This window comes from Panicum virgatum, chromosome 1K (assembly GCF_016808335.1).
Source record: "Panicum virgatum strain AP13 chromosome 1K, P.virgatum_v5, whole genome shotgun sequence".
NCBI classification, from domain to species: Eukaryota; Viridiplantae; Streptophyta; class Magnoliopsida; order Poales; family Poaceae; genus Panicum; species Panicum virgatum.
The window spans coordinates 52,039,428-52,052,232 of record NC_053136.1 but is presented as its reverse complement, the minus strand read 5'-3'; the positions used below and the strand labels follow the sequence as shown (position 1 = coordinate 52,052,232).

Sequence of the window (12,805 nt, the reverse complement as noted above, 5' to 3'; positions counted from 1 at the left end):
TACTAATATACATAAACAAAGTAGGAGAAAATAGAAAAGAAATAGGGTTGGCTACCATCATTTTTGTCCATTTCTTTGAAAGGAGTGTGTGTCCCATCAGCAAAGCTCTGTCTCCGTCACCTCATCAACAGTAACCCTCGGCTTCCTGCCGGCAGGCGCACCAACACACAAAAAGTCTCATCTCCCTTGGATGGCAGCGCATCACCAGACCCATCACCACCACCACCACCTAGGGTCAGAAGAAAGCAACACCAACACCAGTGCACCACCCAGCGCGGCGCCGAGAGAATGAAGCGAAATTCCCTCTCCGTGGAGCTGACGAACCACCACGCATGTCATCGCCCATCCCAGATCCAGGATCGGAAGCTTCCAAAAAGACCCCTTTACGAAAAGCGCCCGAGAAAAAGCAGGGGGGAAACCCGATCGACTGGCTAAAAAAAACCCAACCCCGATCAGACGCCGTGCGTGCCAAGTACTCCGCCGCTCCGTGGTCCGTACCGCACGCGAGCACGGCGCCCCGACCGCGCGCACACGCCGCCAACCCGGACCCAGCCAGGCTCCGCTCCGCTGCCTACGCATGGCCAGCCAGGCAAAAGTCCAACCGCTTCGCAGCTCCTCCTCCCACTCCCACCATCCGCGAAGCTCCCCTCCGCCCCGCCCGCTCCGTATTTATACGCGCACACGAGCGCGCCCACACACGATGACTGCCTGCTGCTTGGTTCTTCTCACACAGGACGGGTGATCGTTCGCCGGGTTGGTTTCTTGATCGGCATGGTGATGGGCAAGGCGAGGTCGGGCAAGGCGGAGGCGGCGCGGTGCCGGCGCCACCCGCGGCAACGGCAGCAGGGGGCGGGCGTCTGCGCGTCCTGCCTGCGGGACCGCCTCGCCCACCTGTCCCTCTCGGCGTCGCTGCCCTCCGTCGTGCGCGGCGACGAGGAGGACGATGGGTTCGACGAGGAGGGGGCGTCGTCCTGCTCGGAGGCGTCCACGGCCTACTCCTCCGAGGGCTCCAGCGCCGCGTCGTCGGGGCGCGCCAGCCCCGCGCCCGAGCCGGCGTTCCACGACGAGATGAGGCGCGCGCCGCGGGTGTCGCTGCTCATGCGCCACGAGCGGGTCGTCGGGGACGCCGACGCCGTCGCCGCGTTCCTGCAGGCGAGGAGGGAGCAGAGGAGGAGGACGGCCACCAGCTTCTGGGCCAAGCTGCTGCAGGCCACGCGGGGCGGCGGCGGAGGAGGGAAGAAGGAGGCGGCGTGCTCGCTGGCGGCGCGCGCCGAGACGCTCCAGGAGAGGGGCGCCGCGGCCAAGTGGGTCCTCTTCTGATCGGGCCCGTCTGATCTGGCCATGCATGCATTCCGGTGCTCTTTAGTCCGTCGATGACTGGTTCTAGTAGTTTCGTTGACATTTTTTAAAATTCTTTGGGTGCATTTTGTTGATGGTTTTCGCCTGGGTGTCGAAGGGGCATGCAGCTTAGCCTAGCCATGATGATCCATATGATTCCATGCTGTGTACAGATCTCTAAAGGAAACAACAACTTGTACGTGATCCGTTGATCGATATTCTTTGGTTGGTTTTAACTTCAGTCATCTCAGTTTTTTTTGTTGTTGTTGTTGATCTAATCTAACTAATACGGATCGTCGGATCGAGTATATGCAACTGAACGACAGCACCTGTGTGGCATATTGGCATTCTCATTCCATCTGTTGACTTTTGTTGTTCAACCTGAGTCGCTGACTTTTGCTTGGATTCGAACTTCAAGAGATGAACAAGGCATCCTTGACTCCTTGAGCGCGCTGAGACTACGACCCATTCATCTAGTTATACTACTAACTTAGAATATAAATTTAGGCATCATTTAGGGCGCAGAATTTCACCTACAGATGTTCTACAAATTAAGGTTTGGGGGGGGGGGGGGGGGAGGATCAAGGTATTTAGAACGGTTTTTGACAGGCAACAGGGAAATGTTCGTTCCATCACTATTTCTTTTTTTTACACGATTAATTTGCACTGATTATTTATAAGGCTGTCTTCTCCATGTGACATCATCCTACATTCTCTAGAATTATCAACTCATATCTACCAATATGCCTGCAGCGATTCTTAGACCCTTGGATCCAAGTGCTAATGGATCCTAACGGGTGAAAGTGCTAAACTTTAACACTAGTTTCTCCAAATGGGAGTGCTAATGAGATAGTCTAAACTTTAGCCAAGACTCAAAAAATTTGGCATGTGCATAAATACTAAAGTTTAACACTCAACTCTAGTTCCTCCAAACAGTTCCTGATTCGTGCAATCCTGCGGTGCCCTCTGATTGTAGTGTAACATGTGATCGCAACATAGAAGAACCAGTTGGTAATGTTCATTAGAAAGTGGGCGGTTTCTTTTCAGTCAACCAGCAGATAGAAAGTGTCTACAAGTTACAGCATCAAATACGAGTTCGATGTCTTGCCACACGAAAACAGTTTGGGGGCATTTTCCCGATCATGTATACTTTTGATAGTACACTTGATACAACTCTCAAAGGCACGTTACACTTCACATAGAATCGTAGGTACACCTTTACATACTTTCGCTTTGATAGCAAATTAGCATCTCCAATACAGATTCAACAAGGTAAGATAATCAGCGAGTCAACAACGTCACCTGCATAGTATATGTAAAGCAGAGTCCCAAAAGTCCTTGGTGGTAAAATCTCCTGCTTTTCTGCTAAGCCTGTCAACGTATCGTCCTTTCATTTTGCAGTTTTCCAGATGGGCAGGCGTCATGAGCTTCCAGGAAGCACACCAACCCAAATACAATTTCTCAATCTATACACCCTATATCTTCCTTTCTGCATCTAATTCTACAAATTCTTTTAACTTTTGGGTATGCATAGTCTAATCCTAAAAGAATGTCACAGCCTATCTCAGTGATCCTGGAAATGCAGATCCATGTCTCCCGTGTTGTCTTCATCGTCATCAAGGTAATCGACGGGCATGTTTGCAGGCCGCCGTTTCAACCTTTGGAATATGTCATCAAGAGATTCAGGTGAAGAGACATTCGAATTTGGAACAAATCCTGGATCTTGGCGCAAAGGAATGAACTTTTTGGAACCCATATTTGCTTTGAAGTTCTGAAAACCAATCTTCATCGAGGCCCATGTTGCGGAAACTCCAGTTGGTGGAATACCAGTGTTGGACCGCTGCTCAGAATTTGTTTCTTCAAGCAAAGACACAGAGTTCGATGAAATCTCTTTTTTCACTGCCTTCCGATTCTGTTCTCTAACAGAAGCGTATTTGCTGGCAATATTTTCCCTGTTGTTAGCATATTTCGAATGGCCAGCCCTCCCGTCAATTCTGGAAGAAGTTGCTCCTGCTTTCATCTCCACTGTATTTTCAACCTGTAACACAGTTCAGAAAGAAAACAGAAACCGGTAACTACTAAGTAACCAAAATAAGCTCAAATTCAGCTGGAGACAACCAAAGCTCAATGAAGAGATCGAAGGCTGGCGACAACCAAAGTTTAATGAATAGATAGAATCCAACAAACTGCAACTATGAAAACTGACCTAAGCTCAGTATTACATAAATTAGGAAGTAAACCTAAAAGAGGCAGAGTAAGTCCCCTCTGCCGGACCTACGGGTATAAGATTCTTATATATATTTTTATACGTCTGAACAGGATGCAACCTCATGATGTGAACTTGTGCACAAGATGGCACATCATCTAACTGGTTTTGGGCCAAGGCTTGTGATTTGTACCTTACCAGTTTCCATATCTAGCGGGTGTAAAATGATCAGACACACGATTTCAAGGGATTCTGAACCCAAAAAGGAGTTCCAGAAAAGGGGGCGAGGTGTTCAAAGAGTACTTGTTCCAAACATTTTGCGATTTCAAGAGAATGGCAGACAGATTACACTGTAGACTCAATGTAAATGGAAACGCACCAATGGCACATTTTGCGATTCAATATCTGTGCTCACACCATTGAAATTCCTTGCCAATGGAATAACCTGCTCACCCACTTTGTATCCTTGTTCAATCCAAGATCTCTCTGTAGAAAAATAGAAAAAATAAAGGCAATCAATTAGTATGACAAATGATGTGTTTGCACTGCAGAAGAACCAAATGCCCCTGTTTGCAGCAACAATTCAACAGCAGTTACACAAATATTTTAATGTATTGAGTGATCAGCTAAAGCATCATTCCCAATTAAAGTCAGGAAAGTCATTGTCAATCATAATTCAAGGTCTTGTTTTAATTTCATTTGCAAAGAAAAACAAGGAAACTGGAATCCTTATGGAAACATAAATCACAAGATGCCCCCAATTTCCCCAGACACACAATCGGTTGAGTCGTCACCTTTTTGGAGAATAATCATTCCAGACGGATCTAAACCATCTATATTCTCTTCCTCACACTGTAACTTGAACCTTTTCCAGCTTCCAAAAAAGTCAATCGCGCGGCCAAAGAAATTACTAGCAACCAATAGCGTATAAACAACCATAATCAGTGGGTAGATCCTGTTGAAGCCTCTCCCAAAGAAAGGAACTGCATCATCAATGTTCCCCATTCTCTACAACAGATAGTTTGTTCGGCGTTAGGTATGAATATTCTATTTGGCAAACAGCAAATATACAAAATAAATGAAAGGGATAAGCTATAAAAAATTTCCTTCCAGGTGCCAAGTATTAACACATTTTCATGTACACAATTGATATTGATGTACAACAAACAGAAGAATAAAAATCGCAATTATTTTACCTTCTCGAAAGTAGTTTTAGCATTATCACCAAGGCGGATGAGATTCAGAAAGTTATATGAAATAGGAGGTGCATATCTTGCAACCATTCTGCAAAACCGAATTTCTTGCTCAGCCTAAAATGAGTCGAGTGGCTTTGGAAATGGAAACAGCCTAGCATAAAACATAAAGCATTGAAAACTTACGAACAAATCATAAGCAAGCTGACAGAGCTGGTTTGTCTTGGTGTCAGGGAGTAAAACATCAACATACCAATCTTGAATAATGAATAATATGTGCAAACGCACATATACATCAAGGGGACAAATGCAGCAACCTGTGTATAAACGCAAGTTTGTAAATATGGCCAAAAAAACTGAATTTTTATGATGTCACAACAGAGTGAAACAAAAGAGCGACTTTTTCATTTCTAATATAATAATTCTAAAATAGAGTCAACATGTTCCAAGTGTCCCCTGGTACATGTTTTTAAAATTTAGATAACGAGTAGGTGACAAATGAACATAATTGTTGTGGCCTATGCAAATAAACTACCTAACTTATCACTAATAATAAGATAAGATAGTAAGTGTGCATAGATTAGTAAGTCCCACAAGTAACAAAACTTTCTGGTAAAGTGGACACAGAGTAGAAAAGTGATTGCAAGTGATTTAAATGAAGCGTCCAGTTCTCACCTGAACTAAAACCTCTTGCTTTCCTACAGCTTTAATAAGAATGGAAAAAAGAGATAAATCAACACTTGGAAGCAAAGTAGCTTCAGCCAACAGTATAGCAGCTGACATGCAGCCAAGGATAACAGCAAATGCTTTTTGAAGCTGCTTTCTCAGTATACAGCACCAAATGAACTCTGGAAATGCATTAAGAAAAACTTGAGTAACCAGTTGTAAGAATAATACAAGTTCACTAAGAAAGTAAGAACCTAACCTAATTGAGATGTTAGTTGTACAAAATTATGAAAACCAAAAAAAGCTGCATTATAGGTAAGAAGAATACCAATAGTGTCCAAAAGGGATCCAAGTGTGCCGGAACGACTTTCTCTAAAACTTGACACATATTTCCTGTTTTTTTTAATAAAAAGAGATCAATATTAGTAGTTACATCTTTCAGAACCAAATGAGTACAACTGGTTTGCAGTACATATTGCTCAAGGTTTTCCAAGCAATTACTATGAATAGGTGAAAAACAATGTTCATGTTAGCAATTGGAATATTCAGATCACTAATCAAGTATTCTTGGTCAGTATTGTTTATGCTTTCTATATGTTACAACCAATGGACTAAAGCAGCTACTGTTAAGAATACTAGCAGTACGCAGTTTGTTACTTCCAAAAATTAACACATTAAATCATTCCTCATGCTTATCATACTACGCATAACTTGTTTAGTGGAATTATCAAGTTGCAACCACACTGTGCAACATTATTAGGACAAAGGAGGAGGAGGATTTGTGTGTGTGTGTGTGTGTGTGTGGGGGGGGGGGGGGGGTATTTTGCCAAAAGCCCAAAATACATTATCATGTGAATATAATCGAATGGGACAAAAGGACACATCTCAATTCCTATAAAATTGAAATGCTCCTACACAATAATTACAGCGACGAGACTACAAGAACTTTCTGCAAATATAAAATCAATAAACTCACCATCCATTCGCATCACGGTGTTCATAATTTTTTATTGTGTCTTCTAGTTTGAGGGCTTCCATGACACAAGTCATATACTCACTGCAAAATGGCAGCACACTTGAAACTTAGCGGCTAAACAGTGAAAATGCAGTCACATTTTAATCTGTTCTGTACTTATTTACTACTCACTAGCTTCACATAAACTTGCATGTGTCATATGACAGTCCACAACTCCACATTACTAAATGAAATATATCTAGTGGCTTATCCTATGATACCTTTTGCACCTATAATACTCCTCATGAGCCCTCCTGAGTTGCCGTCGAAGTGTGGCCATCGATTTATCATCAGTATCATAGTCCATATCATTCTCACCTAATCTACCACCAGAAGGTTTAAAGGAAGGATCCTCCCGCAGCTGCAATGGACATAAAATCATAAGATATTTTGCATAATAGCAATAATGAAATTCGAGTCATGCACAGATTACAGCAAGTACCATTTGAGCTACCATGTTGTCAATAATATCCATGTAAGGCCTCAAAAGGTCACGTTTTGACATTTGATTTGAAGTGGCTTGAGCAACCTGAAATGGAACAGTAACTTCAACAAGATGCAAGAAGCTGCATATTATTGCTTAACAATTTATGAAATGTACTTACGACAATTGCATTTGAATATTCTTGATGAGCACCGTCAAGCTTTACAGCCATCTTGGCAACTCTATGAGAAAGTACTTTTTGGCGGTGAGACCAATCTGCATTTTTCCATATGTTTCTTGGGATTTCGCTCAATCCAAAACCAAGAAGAAAAGCACCAGTCACCAATCCAAAGGTATTTGAGCATGCCATTGCAAATCCTACAATACCACCGTCCCTGTCAAGAAAATTTATTCCAGGTCAACACTCTATTACAGATAGTTTTGGAAGAACTATGTTCTCAATGGATCACAGCAAGAGCATCATTCATTCAGAATAACAGCAGTACTGCGATGGTACCATTGATTATATATTATTCCTCTTATGAATCAAAAGTTACTATGCAACTCTAACATTAGCACTAAACATAATGTTCGAATTGCCTTTGTGTTGAGCCTTATATAGATATTTCAGCAAAACGTTTCACCGCTCACTTGGCAACATCACAAATACCATGAAATGACAAGGGACAAACGGTGATAAAAATTGAAGTGACATGCAAGGTGATGTTCAGACATTAGTTTTGTAGTGCATAATTTAGCTCAAGTAAAGATTGAAACATACCAAGCTCTATGCATGATTAGGAGTAGGATGAGACCAATAAGGCCAATGGCTCCCACAATTGAATAGAAAAGCAGGTTCATATGAATGCTAGTTTTCAGCCTTTCTTTAACGGTGAAGTCTCCTGCATCTTCATAGCCCTGGATAGTAGGAACTACAGCCCTGTTTAAATATATAAACACAAGAATTGTTTAGAAATATCGACACCAATGCAAATGATATGAAGAAGCACTAGTGCATCCAATAAAAATTAAGACTAAAGATCCAAGCAAATCATAACTATGATTGTACACCAGAATTGATACCCAAAGGTTACATGAACCAGTCCTACTAGAAAATGAGTAAGCTAGCAACCATCCATCCAGCACAAGATTATATACCTTCAAATCTAACTTATCCTTCTACAAATGATACAATACATAGCCAGTGTTTTCCCAAGTACCACGAAACCTTGGTTATAATTCTCATCAAATAGATTTTCTTTCTTCCTTTTTCTTTGTGGCTGCTACTAAGAATCAGGAAATTTCAACAGTAGAGGGGAAACTATGCAAGACATGTTTATAGCATACCATGTTAGGATAAATGTGCTCCAATAAGACCAGCTCCAAAAGAATCCAATGCCACCCTTTGCACTGCCAGTTAATGTCTGCAAGGAGATGATACAAGGGTTTAAACCAAGGAGTACAAAAATAGAATTTTCCAGCACAGTATATCGACAATTGACACTTCCTCAAACCTAAGTTACTAAGTACACCAGTTAAATGGATACCAAAGACATGCTACCATAGCTACTTGGGACTATCATTAGCCAAACAATTCCACTGCATCTGGTCTGTATGGCTGCTCAAGAGTGTCAAATTGCCTGAACCTAACAAAATGGCGAATCCCAACAAACAATAGAAGATGTTTTCAAAGTACCATCAGGACTAGGACTATAGAGGGTTGAATGGCAATCAGCTGTGAAGACTCAAATAGTGTAGAACAAGAATTCTCTAAGAGTAACTTGCTGTCAGGCTATGCAATTCTCCTAGGGTACCAATCGCTTTGCCCCACTGCATTTTGTAAGAGCTATGAAATGATCTGTGGCCTCTCCGATGGGCGAAAGGGGTAAAGCTAGCTTCCCAGATCTCATACCGCAGCAATACGCGTCAATTCAAAAGCGTGCTCCAAGGCCTGACGCGCTTCCCAAGTGAATTGCTGTTTCAATTCGTACATACGTCCTAATTGCCACAAAGCTAAAACAGGCAACGAGCTAAACCCGGTGGATCTAACAGCATTAACAGCCAAACCAGCGAGCCGGAGCTGAGCGATGAACGGAACCGGGGGCAGTGGATGAGGAGGTGGGGGTGAGACGCGGTGAGGGATCTGACCGTCCAGATGTCGGCGGGGACGAGGATGATGATGGAGAGGGAGCAGAACCATGCGTATCCGACGGTGGCGACGACGTAGCGCGGCACGGCGGGACCGGCGAAGTAGCGGAGCGTGACGACGACCATGCCCAGCGTCAGGGGCAGCGATATCAGGTAGAACACCCACATCGCGCCGCCCGGGCGCCGTCCGCCCCGCCGCGCCGACGGCCGGAGGAGGGGGAAGGGGAGAAGACGGTGGCGGTGGACCAGAAGCTTCTTCGTATCGAGGCGCGCGGGTGGTGAGGTGGGGCCCGGGAGATCGCGGGGCTCTTTTGTCTCCGGGGAAGTGGAGGCGCACGGCGGGGGAACGAAGACGAGGAAGGTGCGCTGGTGGGCCGAACAGGGAGCGTTCGGTGGAGTATGGAAATGTCGGTCCGAGGGGAGTACTCGCACGCACGCAAAGTTACGATTCATTCGTCAAATATACAGGACAAAAAATTTCAAGTTTGATGGTTCATTTGAACTTCATTAGAAATTAGGCCAGGATGCATAAATGTCTTTTCTAAATTCTGCTAGTTTAACATTTGAAAGAAGATTTGTGAAATTAGTATGATACTATTTGTTTACAAAAAGATATTCCACTTACATTAGATAGATTCCACCTGGGCTTGCATCTAGGTTGAAATCATCTGGCTCAATCTTACGTACAAGCAGCGAAATGCAATTGTATTTAATTTTCATAGAAAAATGAGGTGATTTTGCCAAAGTATGATTCCATTTACTCTTATTCCACACAACAATTATGTGCAAAGCTATGTATATGCTTCAGCATAAATTAGAAACTTGTTGCTATTCCTAAAACAAGAATGCTATTTTATATGTGTAAAACCCTATATGACATCTAACCTTTCCATTCATTTGAAATTTGGAACATATGGCAAAAATATTTTTCTCCACAGGAAGTTACGGAGGAAGGTACTTGGGGGAGGACCCTGGAAGCACAAGAAAGATGCTGTCATCTTCGCCCCTTATGATGGATTCCAACGCCTGTCAGAGGTTTGTATTGATTCCATTGCTTTGTGGGTTCGGATCTACGATATTCCGATACACATGATTACGGAGGGTTTTGCTCGGGCTTTGGGGGCTAAGATTGGACGTGTTTTGGAAGTAGGGAGGGCTATCATGGATTACAAGAGGGTGAGAGTTGATTTTCCTCTTGCAAACCCTCTCATGCCCGCGGTTTGTCAAAAGGTTCGTGGTAGCGGTGAGATGATGTTCAAAGTTCGTTATGAGAATGTCCCGAACTTCTGTTTTGGCTGTGGTCGCATTGGCCACGCACAAGAAGATTGCCCGGATGAAAATTTGACTAAGGGTGGTGTCATCTTCGCAAAAGCACTCCGCTGCTCTCCGCAAAAGAACAAGGTAGGGAGAAGCATGATAATCCCCTCTGGTGACATGGGAGCACGACGTGGGCTGAATTTTTGTGGGGAGCAGAGAGAGCGGGTTCTCTCAACAGGGAGCACGTCGGTAAGCAATAACAGGAAGCGCGATGTCAAGGGGAATAGCCATGCAGGTATCCCGCCGGCGGTGTCGGCAGAGTTGGTCAAGGGAGTGCAGCAAATGGCTGTGGTTGGGATAGGGGCGTCATCGCCTGTACAACAGTCTGGTTCAGGATGCCTGGCAAAGGTTTCAGGTCTGAACTCGTACATGGGATCTAGTGACAAATCAGGGTCTAGCCCCCAGGACTCAGATGAGAAAGTCCGGCTGAACATGCAGGAGAGGAGGGCACTCACAAGGAAGGCAAAGGACAGTGTTGCAGGTGACAAGAAACTGTCAGTAAAAGGGGCTATGAAGGATTTGGATAAGCCAAAAAATAGAAGGGTGGTTAATCCGAACATACTGGGATCGCTCAAGGAATTGGAGAAGCATGGGTTGGATGACGGGATCCTTTCTACCCAGGTTGTTCATGCTGAGACAGATGCAGGAGGTAATGCGGCATTAGTGAAGGAAGGAGAGTCGCCTGTGAAGCGCAGCCGAGTCTCTACTGATCACAATGCAAACCTGACGGGCGCTCATGTGGAGGCCCGTCAGGAGCAATGAATGCATTGGTCTGGAACTGCCGGGGGCTGGGGAACTCCCGGACAGTTCGTGACTTGGCCGCCTTGGTGCGGTCGCATAACCCCAAGCTAGTTTTTCTCTCGGAAACTAGGCAAAGTGAAGATCAAATGAGGAATTTGAGATGGAGATTAGGCTTAAAAGGTTGTCTTGCTCGGAGCTGCAATGGGAAGCGCGGGGGCATCGCGCTCTTCTGGGAGGAATCTTTGGTTGTGGATCTGATTACCGTCTCGGACAAGGTGATTGATATATCAGTAAGAGAAGGACCAAACGCCCCAATCTGGAGAGCCACCTTCGTCTACGGTGAACCGAGAGTGGAAGATAGACATCTTATGTGGGAGTTCATGCAAAGGATCAGGTACCGTTCCGATAAACCTTGGGTCATGTTGGGTGATTTCAATGAATCCATGTGGCAATTTGAGCACTTCTCTGAAACAAGGCGTAGCGAACGTCAGATGGAAGCTTTCCGGGATGCGCTCGCGGCATGCGATCTGCATGACTTGGGGTTCACTGGGTTGCCTTGGACGTATGATAATAGGCAGGCCGGTTCCAGGAACGTCAGAGTTCGGCTGGACCGAGTGGTGGCTTCGCCATGCTGGTCGAAATTGTTTGAGGCGGCACGCGTCGAGCACCTGGTGTCCCCGTGCTCGGATCACTGCCCATTACTGCTGAGGATAATCCCAGATCCTACAGCAAGAAGGAAGCCTCAGGTGTTCCGATACGAAATCATGTGGGAGAGGGAGGAATCACTGACAGATGTGATATTGGACGCCTGGGAGGGCAGTTCCCCGCGTACTGATCTAGGCGTTGTGGCCTCGGCCCTCCAGAATGTCATGAAGTCCATGCAAGCATGGAGTAGGGAGAAGTTTGGTTCGGTTAGGAGGAAATTGGAGGAATTGAGAGTGGAACTTGCTAGCCTGAATGGACTCACGGACGATGAGAGTAGGATGAAAGCAAAGGAAGCTGCTAAGGCCATGAACGAAATGCTGTACCGTGAGGAGATGATGTGGTTACAGCGCTCAAGAATTACGTGGCTAAAAGAAGGCGATAGGAATACAAAGTTCTTCCATCAGAAGGTAGTTTGGCGGTCCAGGAAGAACAGAATCAGAAGATTGAAGGCTAGTAATGGCCAGTGGTGCGACGATCCGGATCAAATGGCTGCGATGGCTACGGATTTCTTTCAGGCACTGTATACTAAGGATACGAATGTTTGTCCGGCTCACCTGGTGTCCTTGTTAGACACATGTGTGAACGATGTAATGAATGATGACCTATGTCGGGAGTTTACTGACCAAGAAATAAGTGATGCATTGTTCCAAATTGGTCCGCTTAAAGCACCTGGACCGGATGGCCTGCCGGCAAGGTTCTTTCAGCGCAACTGGGGACTGCTGAAAGATGACATTACCTCTGCGGTGAAGAGGTTCTTCATTGATGGCTCCATGCCAGTGGAGGTAAATGATACTACGATTGTCCTTATCCCCAAAATTTTCCATCCTGAGTCTCTTTCCGATTTTCGACCTATTAGCTTATGCAATGTGCTATACAAGGTGGTTTCCAAATGCCTTGCAAATCGCCTTAGACCTTGGTTGCATGAGCTTATTTCCCCACACCAGAGTGCCTTTATCCCTGGTAGACTCATTACTGATAATGCTTTGATTGCCTTCGAGTGCCTGCATGCAATTCAACATTCAACTGCGTCACCAATGAATTTTGGAGCATTC

The 12,805-nt window shown here is 44.9% G+C and overlaps 2 protein-coding genes across 3 annotated transcripts; one reads left to right on the top strand and one right to left on the bottom strand.

Annotated features, from left to right (window-relative positions):
* Nucleotides 1-664: 664 nt before the first annotated feature.
* On the top strand, nucleotides 665-1,595 carry LOC120657753. The gene has a single exon (XM_039936173.1). It carries the CDS (start codon nucleotides 772-774, stop codon nucleotides 1,318-1,320), a length of 549 nt encoding a protein of 182 aa, XP_039792107.1. The 5' UTR covers nucleotides 665-771; the 3' UTR covers nucleotides 1,321-1,595.
* An 819-nt stretch (nucleotides 1,596-2,414) lies between these two features.
* LOC120642385 (LMBR1 domain-containing protein 2 homolog A-like) lies at nucleotides 2,415-9,415 on the bottom strand. 2 transcript variants are annotated; one of them, XM_039918892.1, is made up of 14 exons: nucleotides 8,991-9,413; nucleotides 8,190-8,266; nucleotides 7,624-7,782; nucleotides 7,024-7,237; nucleotides 6,861-6,947; nucleotides 6,640-6,779; nucleotides 6,380-6,460; nucleotides 5,732-5,796; nucleotides 5,413-5,585; nucleotides 4,924-5,054; nucleotides 4,741-4,828; nucleotides 4,339-4,552; nucleotides 3,924-4,030; nucleotides 2,415-3,376 (listed from the first exon to the last, which is right to left on the bottom strand). In XM_039918892.1, exons 1-14 carry the CDS (start codon nucleotides 9,156-9,158, stop codon nucleotides 2,903-2,905), a joined length of 2,178 nt encoding a protein of 725 aa, XP_039774826.1. In that variant the 5' UTR covers nucleotides 9,159-9,413; the 3' UTR covers nucleotides 2,415-2,902. The 2 variants fall into 2 exon arrangements, with proteins under 2 accessions (XP_039774826.1, XP_039774834.1); XM_039918900.1 differs by having other exon boundaries at nucleotides 3,247-3,376; nucleotides 3,894-4,030; nucleotides 8,991-9,415.
* Nucleotides 9,416-12,805: the final 3,390 nt, after the last annotated feature.